Source organism: Mustela erminea, chromosome 1, assembly GCF_009829155.1.
Source record: "Mustela erminea isolate mMusErm1 chromosome 1, mMusErm1.Pri, whole genome shotgun sequence".
In the NCBI taxonomy this organism is placed as follows: Eukaryota; Metazoa; Chordata; class Mammalia; order Carnivora; family Mustelidae; genus Mustela; species Mustela erminea.
In genome coordinates, this window is record NC_045614.1 from 3,137,058 (window position 1) to 3,149,205 (window position 12,148).

General features: G+C 56.9%; 1 protein-coding gene across 4 annotated transcripts in view; it reads left to right on the top strand.

Moving 5' to 3' along the window:
- Positions 1-12,148, top strand: part of HDGFL2 (HDGF like 2) — a 28,003-nt gene that overhangs the window by 6,555 nt on the left and 9,300 nt on the right. For 2 of the 4 annotated variants that reach the window (XM_032306668.1, XM_032306658.1), the window contains exons 2-4: positions 3,702-3,778; positions 3,882-4,020; positions 10,772-10,963. In XM_032306668.1, the coding sequence (XP_032162559.1) occupies positions 3,702-3,778; positions 3,882-4,020; positions 10,772-10,963 (408 nt within the window). Of the gene's footprint in view, positions 1-917; positions 1,098-3,701; positions 3,779-3,881; positions 4,021-10,771; positions 10,964-12,148 lie in introns of those variants that run through there. The other 2 variants (XM_032306688.1, XM_032306678.1) reach the window with 2 other exon arrangements.

The window sequence follows — 12,148 nt, forward strand, 5'->3', positions numbered from 1 at the left end:
TTAGGGATGATGAGAGCACTTAACGTTTACGCCCCTCTAGGATGGGTGCCGTTACCAACCCCATTTTATAGGTGGGTAGACTAAGGCACAGAGGTTATGGCATTCTGCCTTGCGGGACGAAAACACATTTTTCTGGAATGAACAGGCATATCGGGTATCTTGCGGCTCTGGCAGCCGGTGCTCAAAACCTTTCGCGGAGTGAAAACAGGAGTCCCCCGCGCACTCTGTGGCTGTTTACCCCAAGAACTCCCCCACGCCCCGCCCCTTCCCCAGCCCCGCCCCTTCCCCAGCCCCGCCCCTCGGGCCGGCAACGGCGCGTCCCTATTTTGAGTTGAACCTCTATCACTTTATCCAATGGTGAAGGGCTGCGTAAGCTCCGCCCCCCATGGTAGCCAATGCCTGCTCCCTACCTTGAGGCCTTCTGGAGTGGTAGCCAACCGGCTCCCGGGAGCGGGAGGCTTTCTGTGCTCCGCCCCCTACACGGAGTAGGCCTTCTTTCGGTGGTGGCCAATGACCTGCCTCCTACTTAAAGCCCTCCTTCTGTGGCCGTTCGTTGCCCGCCCCCCTGTCCTAAGCTCCGCCCCTAAGCCGCCTGGCCACCTGCCTCACCACTCCCTGAAAGTCTCCGTTTCCCTCCTCCCACCTTTCCCCTTTCACCTCCCATAACCTCCGCCCTGCTCCCATTAGGCCTCTGGGTCACGCCCCTTGGATCTACCCGTTACCCAATCCCGTTAACTTGCTCTGCTCCAACCCCTCTTCTCATTGGTCCCCGTGCGCCTCTATCCCCCGCACGTGGTCCTGAGCGACGGCACCTCCCGCCCGTGAAGGCCGGAGGGCGGGACTTCCGGGGACGCGCAGTCCAATAAGCACGCGGCGGCCCTCTGCCCAGGAGGCCGCCCCCGCCCCCTCGGCGCCCCGCTCCCGCCCCCGGCTTCGCCTCCCGCTGCTGCCGCCGCCGCCGCCGCAGCCGCTGCCGCCGCCGCCGCTGCCGCCGCTTCCTGCGGCCTGGGCTTCCCGCCGCCAGCATGCCGCATGCCTTCAAGCCCGGGGACTTGGTGTTCGCCAAGATGAAGGGCTACCCGCACTGGCCGGCCCGGGTGAGGCCGCGCGGGAGATGGGCCAGGCAGGGGGGGTGGGGCAGCAGGGGCCCCGGGCCTGAGGGATCCTTACTACAGAGGTCTGGGGGTCCCCGGGCCTGAGGGACACGCGCAGCGGGTCCTGGGGGTATCCTGGGCCTGAGGAAGCCCGCGCCGGGGGCCTGGGGGTCCCGGCGCCTGAGGGACGCCGCGCCTGGGTCTGGGGGTCCCAGCGCGTGAGGAAGTCCGCGCGGGGGTCTGGGGTCCCGGCGCCTGAGGGAGGCCGCGCCGGGGGTCTGAGGGTCCCCGCGCCTGAGGGAGCCGTACCGAGGTCTGGGGGGTCCCCGGACCTGAAGGAGCCCGCGCGGGGGTCTGGGAGTCCCCGCGCCTGAGGGAATCCGCGCCGGGGTCTGGGGGTCCCCGGGCCTGAGGGGGTCCGTGCGGGGGTCTGGGGGTCCCCGGCCTTGAGGGTCTCCGCGCCGGGGTCCGGAGGTCTCCACACCTGAGGGGGTCCGCGCCGGGGTCTGGGGGTCCCCGGGCCTGAGGGGGCTCCGCGCCGGGGTCTGGGGCGTCCCCGGACTTGAGGGAGTCAGCGCTGGGGGTCTGGGGGCCCGCGCCTGAGGGGCCCCGCGCAGGGGTGCGGGGGGCTGCGGGGAGATCCAGAGCCAAGGGAAGTGGGGTTTGAGGGGTCTGCGGCCTGAGGAGGCAGGGTTCAAGTTTGAAGGAGGTGGTGGTGTGAGGAGAGCGGAGGAACATGGGGCTTAAGGAGAGGAATCCCACTGAGGGGAAGGGGGTGCCGCGGCCTGAAGATGTCAGGTGGGGCCCCAGGCCGTGTGCGAGAGAGGGCTGGAGAGCGGTGCAGGAGGGGAGAGGGGTTGAGGGTTGAGGCTGAGGGGGTGAGGGAGGGTAGATGCTGCCCCGGGGGGGCGCTGTGTTCACACGGCCGCTGAAGCAGAGGGGACTTCTCTGATAATGTGGGGTGTCAGGGACCAGAGCTTGGAGTGAGACTTGCTTAAGGGACCCTGGGAGCTGGTGCCCTTATGAGGACCCTCTCCCCTGTCCTCTGGTGGAGGAGGCCGGCTGGGTGTGAGGTTGAGGGAGATCTACGAGTGGTCCTCCCTGATTCTTGAATCAGATCCTTTTCGGGCTCAAGCCCAAAAGAGAGAGCATCTGAGGAAAGAGGTTGAGCCAAGGGGACTTTGGGGATCCGGGGTAGAAGCTGAGATCCAGGGAACCCAGATGGTCTGAGGGGTGCCGGTCTGGCGGGGTCCTGAGGGTGGAGGTCCCAGAGAGCGTGTTCCCAGGCACTATCCCGGGCAGGCCCATGTGGAGGAGGGAGCTGGCGGGTGTCATCCCCAGGTCTTGGGAATAAAGCTGCCCCAGGACCTAGGCTGGTGGAATATGCATGACAGGACTGAAGGAATTTGGGGGATGGGGGGGTGGGAGGCCCAGGCAGCAGCAGGGGCATGGGAAGGATGAGGCTGAACTGAGGCAGTATTGCGATGTCAGCCCCACTCCCTGCTCGTTGGAGCACCCCCCTCCCAGGGTGGGAGGACGGATAAGGGCATCACGCAGAGCTGGGGGTCTGGGTGCAGACCGGCTGCCACAGGAGGCCGGGAAGGGGCACTGACCAGGCCGGCAGTCCTGACAACCGTTGGAGCTGGTGCTGCCGCTAGGATACCTGAGCCTCAGGCGCAGGGGCGGGTCCTTGGTGAGGCCCGAGGGCGTGGCAGGCCCGTTCTCAGGAGGTGAAGTTTGGGGAAGCTTCTGTGCAGCAGTGGGATGCTTGAGATGGATGCTTCCTGCCCCCAACCAAGGACTTTGAAAAGTAGCCCAGAGAGCTGAGGAAGGAAGCTGCGTGAGGGGGACGGAAAGTTCCAGTAGCCCCCAGGCATAGTAGAGGATGGGAAGAGATGAACGGGGACCAGAAAACTCACTTTAACCTAGTTTTCTCTGGATTATTTTTTGGGGGGACTCTAGAGCCATGAAACTTTGCGGGCACTTCCCTTCTTTCGCGTGTACCAGCTTCCCCCTGTCCTCCTACCCCCTCCTGGCAGCTCGCGAAGCCCGGAACATTTCCAAGCACCTGATTGGAAGTGAAGGGGCTGCTAGCCTCCTGTGGGGAGGTGACTGACAGCTGCCGGGGCCCATGGGCCTGTAGGGAGAGGGTGGGACTTCCTGGATGCTCAGGGCCTGTCTCCTGCAGCCCACCCCCCACCCTCTGCATCCTTGGAGCTGGCAGCTACAGCTTCTGGGAGATCAACCACCCGATCGCCTTTTTGCGGGAGGGGTCCCGTGGGAGGGTCCTGGGACCGTGGAGAGGCTGAGCTTGCCCCCCCACCTCCTGGCTGCTCAGGGCACCATATTTAGCTTTGCTCAGGTGAAGCACCTACCCTGGAGGCAGAGAAAACACTCTGGGGAGGTGGGGGACAGGTATGCACTGCGGGGGGGTGGTTCCTAGAAGAATGCAGATGCCTAGCTGGAAGGTGATGTGTCTCCCTCAGTCAAAGGCTCCCTTCCTCCCAGCATGCTTACGCCAAGTAACTTAGCTGATTTCTTGGTGATTTCCTGGGTCAGGGGGTGAAGGTGTCCCCCAGCCACGCTCTGACCTGCCTCTCACTGCAGATCGATGATATCGCCGACGGTGCTGTGAAGCCCCCGCCCAACAAGTACCCCATTTTCTTCTTTGGTACACACGAAACGTAAGTTTCCGCAGGTGGGGCTTGATTTTCCCACCTGGTGCCTCCTGGTGCCTCCTGGGTGGCCTGACTCACCTGGGACTGGCCCCATGGTTCCTTTCTCCAGAGCCTTCCTGGGACCCAAGGACCTGTTTCCTTACGACAAATGTAAAGATAAGTACGGGAAACCCAACAAGAGGAAAGGCTTCAATGAGGGACTGTGGGAGATCCAGAACAATCCCCACGCCAGCTACAGCGCTCCTCTGGTGAGTACCTGGGGATGGAGAGTGACCGATGTGGCGTCTGGGGCATCCAAGTCATGCCTGGCGCTTGGCTACATTGGGCGCCACAGGTGGTCTCAGTTTGTCTCATAGGAAAGGAGCAAGGGCTCAACATCCCTTGGCACTGCTGACCGTTCTCTTTCGGGGTGTCCTGGGGCGTCCTGGGCACAGTGGGGTGAGTAGCATCCCTGGCCTCACCCACTCCATGCCAGTGGCACCCCACCCCCCGAAGTCGTGACCACCATCCACGTCTCCAGACTTAGACGAGTACCCCTGGGGTCATGGAGGGCTGGAGGGCCACCCCTGGTGAAACCCAGTGCTCTACAGTTAGCTTGGATTTATAATAGTATTTCTATGGCTCTTAAAAAACCTTTTGTATTCTCAGAAAAAAAAGTTTTTTTCTGTCAGTGACATGCCTCCCTTCCCCCTTACTGCCAGAATTTAGCCTTGAGAAGAGGCTGTGGTTGGTCGATGGTGGAGTTATTGCTTAGATGGGAAATAAGTGCCAAAAACCACAGAGATGACATCTCAGTGGCAAATGTTCAGGGAAAGATGGCATTCAGAAGAGTCGAAGTGAAATTCGTGGAAAGCCTCGGAAGGCTGCAGAAAGGTGGCAGAAAGCTACCTTGCTCTGGACATTTTGGGAAGAGATGCAGTTGAGGGGCGGCTGGGCTGGGGTTCTCTGCTCTGCTCTCAGCCAGCGTGGTTTGGATTTCTGCAGGAGGCACAGGGACCCAGAGTAGTCTGGCTTCAGGAGGGATGGGCATGAGGTTGGCTGGGAGGCCAAGTGGACTGACTGCAGGGGCAAAGCATCCTTGCTGGGGGGAAGAGGGCCTGCGGCCTGGCCTGTGGGCAGGGATGCAGGAGGCACCGAGAGGGTCTGGTGTGTGTGAGCTCAGCCACCGCCGACCCAGTAGGCACTGCTCTGTGGCGGGACCGGCAGTCCGAGATGAAGCAGTCCCACTCCTGGCCTCCTGGGAGCTCACGGTCTGGGATTCAGGGTTTATCACCAGATGTTTCTTGAGTGCTGAGGGTTTGGCAGCCCCTTCTCAGGGGGCAAGACTCACGTTTAGTGGATGTTGGTGGTGTCCTGCTTTTACCTCCTCAGATGGGTCTGGGAGAAGGAGATCCCCCCCCGCCACGCCCCGCTTCTGCTGCCTACCATGTCTCCTGGCTTTGTGAGTGAATGGGTCGGAAGGTCTTCACAACAGTTAGTTCTGTGTGATCCTTTTCTGGCCCTGGCTCAAGTGCTGTTGGTTACGTCCTAAGCTTATTAATGCTGGTGAATCATCACACCATTTAATATTTATTGCACACCCACGGCTTGCTAAATGCTGTGTAGATGCCTGCCCTCGAGGAAATAAACTCAGAAATGGTACAACCTTGACATTAAACTGGCCTGACACAGACTCCCCAGGTTGAGAAGTAGCTGTTAAGTGTGAGAGCTTGTCTAGCTGGAGCCTATGGCTCCAAACTGAAGGTCTGTTTAAGATGCAGAGTCATGGGCCCCACCCGTGGAGGTTTGGCTTTCAGGGGTTCAGGCCTGGGACCCCTGAGGTGTTCCTTCCAACTCATCGGCCTGGGCATCAGCCTAGACGTTTCTGATGGAGCCAGGCCGCAGGCATGCTTTCGGAAGCAGCTCTTTCCGGGTACCTGAGCGGTCTCTTTGCTCAGCCTTCAAGTTTCTTGTGGGAACGCAGACTTGGCGGCACAAAATTGAAAAGATACAAAGGTGCGTAGGGATAGTGGACAGTTGGCCCTGCCTCCTGGTCACTCTGCTGCCATGTCCTTTCAGGATAACCATAGCTACTCTTCCTTGTACATTCTCTGAGGTTCTGTATTCATAATGAAATCCTACGCAACTTTTCCTTCTAAGGCATAGAATTCTAAATTTTACTTATTGTCCTCCATAATACATCTTTTTAAAAAAATATATATTTTTAATAACCTCTACACCCATCGTGGGGCTCAAACTCATGATCCTGAGATCAAGAGTTGCATGTTCCACTGACTGAGCCTGCCAGGCGCCCCCAAAATGTATCTTGAGTGTTGGTTTGCATGCAGAGAACAGACTCTTTCTTTCCGATAACCATAACTCAGCTGGTTCTTCCTCTAAGAGGGGACAGCAAGCCCTGTTTACGCATCTCCTTGCCGAGGCGGGAGGTAGAAAGTGGTATCTGAGTGTGGTTCCAGCTTCATTGTCCTTTGGTCCACACAGTAATCCTGAGAGGAGCCTGGGCAGGTAGCATCTTTCCCATTTTCCAGATAAGTAAACTGAGGCCCAGAGGGACCCACTTAGAATCTGAGATCTCTTAGACATAGACCAGGGTTTTTCAACATTTGTGTCTGCATCATTTTAGGGTGGGGTGGGAGGGGGTGCTCCTGGGCACTGTGAAATGTTTAACAGCAACCCTGGCCCCCATTGACTAGATGCCAGAAGTGCCCCAGTTTTGACAGCCTCAGATGTCCCTAGGCATTGCCAAATGCCTCCAAGAGAACAAGAGTCATTTCTGGTTTAGAAGCATTGACTTAGAAGGATCCTAGAAATGTATGCTTGTTCCTCCATAGAGGAAAATGGACAGGGATCTGTGCACGGTTCTCAAGTTGGTGAAAGGGAGCTGGGGCTAAAGCCCAGGCCTCCTGTGTCCCAGGCCGGAGGAGGGCCCCGAGAATAATCTCTACCTTGGGTCTGGGGTTAAGAGCCCTGTGGTATGAATGTCGGGACCTGGGTTCGAGTCCTGGCTCTAGCACTTGCTTACTGTGAGCCTTGGGGCACCGCATCACCTCTCTGAGCCTCAGTCTCCTCATTAGAGACGAGGGTCCTGGTAGTGTCAGCATTTCACAGGGTTGCTGGGGGAGCCCTGTGAGCAAACGGCACAATGCTGAGCAGCTGATGAGATGCTAGTTGGGAATGAGGCCAGGCTGAACCTGACCTTCCCTTTCCACCTCAGTCACCCTCTTGATCCATTAAGGCAGTGAGAGAAACGCATGCTAAACCCCCTCACCTGACCATTGGGCTTCGGTGGCTGGAGGTTGGCTGGCTCTTGGCCTTTGTCTCCTGGTTCCTTTTTGTACATCATGCTTGTCTTGTGTGGACCGGATTTCCCCAAAACTAGTGAGATCCCATGGGCTGACCCCAGGAGATCCAGAATTCCTGGCTTTATCTATAGGCATAGGGTAGAGCCAGTCACTTACCTCCCCAGAGAGTCCGTTTTCCCAATTGTGGGACAGACCCGTTCACCCCTGCTGCCTGGCCGCCCCAGCCACCTGGGTAGATGTGAGGGGCACGAGTTGGACCCTAGTGAGTGGGGAGCTTGGCAGAAGCAAGAAGGGGTTATATATATATATATATATATATATATATATATATATTTATTATTTTTAAAGATCTTATTTATTATTTGATAGAACAGCAAGAGAGGGAACACAAGTAGGGGAAGGGGCAGAGGGAGAAGCAGGCTTCCTGCCAAGCAGGGAGCCCGATACGGGGCTCGATCCCAGATCCTGAGATCATGACCTGAGCCAAAGGCAGAGGCTTAACCCAGTGAGCCACCCAGGTGCCCCTAGGGGTTTTAATTAGCAGTAGCTGCGCCCAGTGGCCCGGACTTAGAGGCTAGAACGGACCTGGCTGGCCTCCCGCCTCTGTCACATCGTTGCTGTGATCCTGAGCTCTCAGTCCACCTTTTCCTTGGCGGCAAAATGAGGGTGACAGTTCGTACCTGGTACACCCAGAGAGAGATGGGGAGCTTGGGGTCGGGGCTTTCCCCAAACCAGTGTCTGCTCTTACTGCCATGGAGCCGATCCTTCCGCAGAAGAGCCGTGGGCCTAGTCACTTGGCCTCCAAGCTGCTGTGCTACCCCCGCCATGGAGAACGGGTCATGTCTCCCTGCTCCCTGCCGGGGCTGCCGTGAAGAGAACCCATACCCTGGCACGAGGCATGATGGAAGTCCACCGAGAAAGTGGGATTATCCTCTCCCGGCGCCTGGGGTTCGGGCTCGACCTACTACTGTTGCAGCCTTCAGTTTCGTCAGCCATTACAGATCGGGCCCGTCACCGTTCCACAGGGGAGACAGCGGGTTCTCGGAGCTGAGTGCAAGGTCCTGCCAACACCTGGCCTTTATTTTTCTCACCTATTACTTATTAACCCAGCCAGGTGAAGGCCGGGGGGGCTCATGACCCGGAAAGGACTGGGGGCTTCCTAAAAGAGGTCATGGGCAGCCTGGGTCCCCTCCCACGCACTCCCTCTGGCAGCCCCCACTCTGGCTCCCACATTTCTGCTCTGAATGCATTTCCACACTGATGTGGTGCCGGGACCTCCTCTCTCCAGTGCTGGCAGGTTCCTTCCCTCCTGGGGCCCCGGGTAAGCCCACGCTTCCACTTCTTGCTTCTCAGTCCTGGTCTCAACTCATGCGTCCCATCGGCGTGGCCCTGGAGGTCCTTACGTGTGCTCTCGTTTCCTTCTTGTCCTCCACGCTTTTTTCTTGGCCAGTGCGCACGCGCCACTCCGACCTGTTGATTCCCTACCAGTGATTACGCTAAGGAAATGTGACTTCTCTTTTTTTTTTTTTAATTTAGGAAATTGACTATTTTAGCCATATTCCGCGGTGCCTTTTATTCATTTATAGTGTCATGTGATCATCTCTTTTTATCTAACTCAGAACATTCCATCACCGCACAAGGAAACCCCCTCCCCATTACCTGTCACCCCCAATTCTCCCCACAGCCCCTGAGAAGTCTTTTTTTTTTTTTTTTAAGTAGGCTCCACACCCAACATGGGGCTTGAACTCACAAACCCGAGATCACGAGTGGCACGCTCCACTGACTGAACTGGCTAGCTGCCCCACCCCCGAGAACTGATCATCTATCTATTTCTGTGGATTTGCACATTCCAGATATTTCACATAAAGGGAATCTGTTTGGTCCTTCACCCTGCTTCTTTTCACTGAGCACGTTTTGGAAGTTCATCCACGCTGTAGCGTTCCTTTTTATGGCCGAGAAGCATTCCTTTCTGTAGCCGGCCCACGTTGTGTTTCTCAGTATGTGGCTGTTCGCCTTGTTTGCAGATGATGTAGCTTTAAAAAGGTAATGTAGCTTTGGGGCGCCTGGGTGGTTCAGTGGGTTAAGCCTCTGCCTTTGGCTCAGGTCATGCTCTCAGGGTCCTGGGATCGAGACCTGCATCGGGCTCTCTGCTGCGCCGGGAGCCTGCTTCCCCCCACCCCTAACCCCTGCCTGCCTCTCTGCCTACTTGTGATCTCTGTCTATCAAATAAATAAATAAAATCTTAAAAAAAAAAAGTTAATGTAGCTTTAAGAAAAAAAAAGAGGGAGAGAAATCAGTTATTCAGAAAGAGGTACCATGGAATAACATGATCAGGTTTTACATGGGCTTAGCTGCACTGGGTGCCCCAGGACTGTCACAGCAGCCTCCCTCATGGCGCTTTGTAGCTGTGTGTTTCCTTGTCTGTCCTCTGTTAGAGCGTGGGCTCCCTGAGGACAGGGATGCTGTCTGGCTCGCATTTAGCTCCGGCCCTCAACACAGGGCCTCCTGGGCTGCGTGTTCCATGGCGTGCACTGAACGGAGTGATGGCTAAAAATGCCCGGGGCTCATGTGTTTTCCTCCCATAAATGTCAGACATTCAGAACAAGTTCAGAAACTGGCCCAAGTGAGCCGTGGGGCCTGGCCATGGTTGTGCCATCTGCCAGGTCCCCTAGATCCTCCAGGACCCTGTATAAGCCCCAGCTGGCCCGCCAGCCTTTCTTCTGCCCCATCCTCTCTCACGGCGCAGTGGCCACACTGACCTCACCAATGTCTGGGGGGAGCCTGCTCTCATGCCGTTGGCGGCTTTCCAGAATTTGTCTGGCCCCTGCCCCTTTGCATGTTTGGGACGACTCCTCAACTAAAATGTCACACCCTCCAAGGTTCCCCCCGACAAAACAGCGCTTCAGAATACTTCTGCCACTTCATGCCCACCTCTTCCTGATCCCCCGGCACCCATGTACCGGTGCTGTCCTCTATCCTGTCCCCAGAGTGTGACGTTATTCTGCTGCGTCGTCCCCTGTCAGCCTCTGCTCCGGGGCTGTAAGCCCCCAGGGGCAGGGATCGCACTGGGCTCACCTGTGTGGACTCGAGGCCTGCCCTGCACGGTGCCTGGCGCAGGCCCTGACTCACCCCCAACTGAGTGCGTCCCGAGCCCGGCATAGGGCGAGCTGGGAAGGGGTGCCGTGTAAGCGTTCGTGTTTCCGTGGCTCTCGTTGCCTGAGCGAGCACACTGGGTGACACAGAAATCGCAGTGCCTGGCAGCTCGGGCCTGGCGGTCCTGTGTTCATGATGACGGGAGGGAGAATAAGAAAAACCAGCTCTCGTGGCCTTCTGGCCAGTCTGGGCACGGTCTTCAGTATGTCACATCCCACTTCTGCCTCATCCTAGCCACAGCCCTGTGAGGCCAAAATGGTGCCATCCCCATTGCTCAGCTTGGGAAACGGAGGCACTGAGAGGCCAAGTTACTGGCCCAGGGTGTGATCTGTAACCCTAGCCCCCACTGCACGTGTCATCTCGCCTTCCAGCCTGCATTTTCGGAGCTTTCCGGGCTGCAGGTCCCCAATGTGGAAAGTGAGGAGGCCAGACCCAGACATTGGAGACCCCGCCATGGGTTCTGTCCTCTGGGTCACCGTCCTGGTTGGGGAATGCACCCCAGGCTGATGGTGACTCGCTGTCTCTGCCCCCTCCTGCCCCCCAGCCGGTGAGTTCCTCTGACAGTGAGGCCCCTGAAGCCGACCCGGCAGGCGGGAGCGAGGACGACGAGGTCCGGGGGGTCATGGCCGTCACGGCCGTGACCGCCACAGCGGCCGGCGACAGGATGGAGAGTGACTCAGACTCAGACAAAAGCAGTGACAACAGTGGCCTGAAGCGGAAGGCCGCAGCCCTGAAGGTAGGGGTGGGGCAGGAGCTCCCAGCCTCGGGGGCAGCCCGCAGTCCAGCCTTCCTCTGGCCTTTCCTCCTCCCCTACGAGGCCTCTAGCAGCTTGCACTCCCTGCCCTGCCTTTCTTGTTTTTAATACACGGTTTTATCTGATATATTATTTATTTTTATTTGTTATTCTTGTACACGCGTCCTCTTGTTAACTTTTGTAGTATTGCTCTATAGATAGTACTGTTTCCACCTTGTAGATGATCATCTCAGGGAGGGCAGTGCACTTAGCGTGGCTCTCTGGTGTGAAGTTGAAATGCTGTCTTGTATTAACACGACCTTTTACTCAACACCAGCTGGACTGAACAGATACTCCCAGGACTGGAACGCAGGCACTTGCTCTTGGCTTTTCCCTCCCAGGAGCCTCCTAGCTGAAATTATGCCCTTAGCCTGAGTATGCAGTTAATTTTTATGCATGTTTAACATGCTTTTTTTTTTAACATGCTTTTTAAAAATTGAGATACCATTCACATACCACAAAACTCCCTCTTTCAAAATACGCAGTTCACTGGTGTTAGTACATTTGCAGAGCTGTGCAGTTACCACCACTGGTTAGTACTAGAACATTCCCTGACTTCAGAAGAAACTTTGTCCTGGCCATCAGTCATTCCCCCCAGCACCCCCTGAACCCCCTTCCCGTCCGTGGATGAGTCTGGTCTGGACATGTCACACACGTGGACTCACAGCCCGTGTGGCCTTCTGTGTCTGATTCCCTCCCTGAGTGTCGTGGGCTCAGGGTCCATCCCCAGGACAGCATGTGTTGGTGTCTTGCTCCTGTTCGTGGTGGAGAGACGCTCCCAGGGGTGTGTGCTGGACGTGTGTGTAGCCACTCATCGGTGGACGGACATCTGGGTTGTGTCACTCCAGCTGCCGTGAACGTACTGCCGAGCACGGTTGTGTGCAGATTTCTCTGGGGACGGGGGTGTTCGGTTCTCCTGGAGATAGGCTCTTTCTTGCCTTGTCTGTCTTTTGACTGCTTTTAAACATTCGGGAGCAGAATGAAAGGACTATGATTTATCATCAACTTCTTTGACATAGTAAGGCTTTCCTTTTATTATTTGTAAAAATAACATTTGCTTTCGGTTCCATTCGTAAGGATCAACCACGCTTGTAAGTTGTAGGGTGTAAAAAGCGTGGAGAAGCTAGT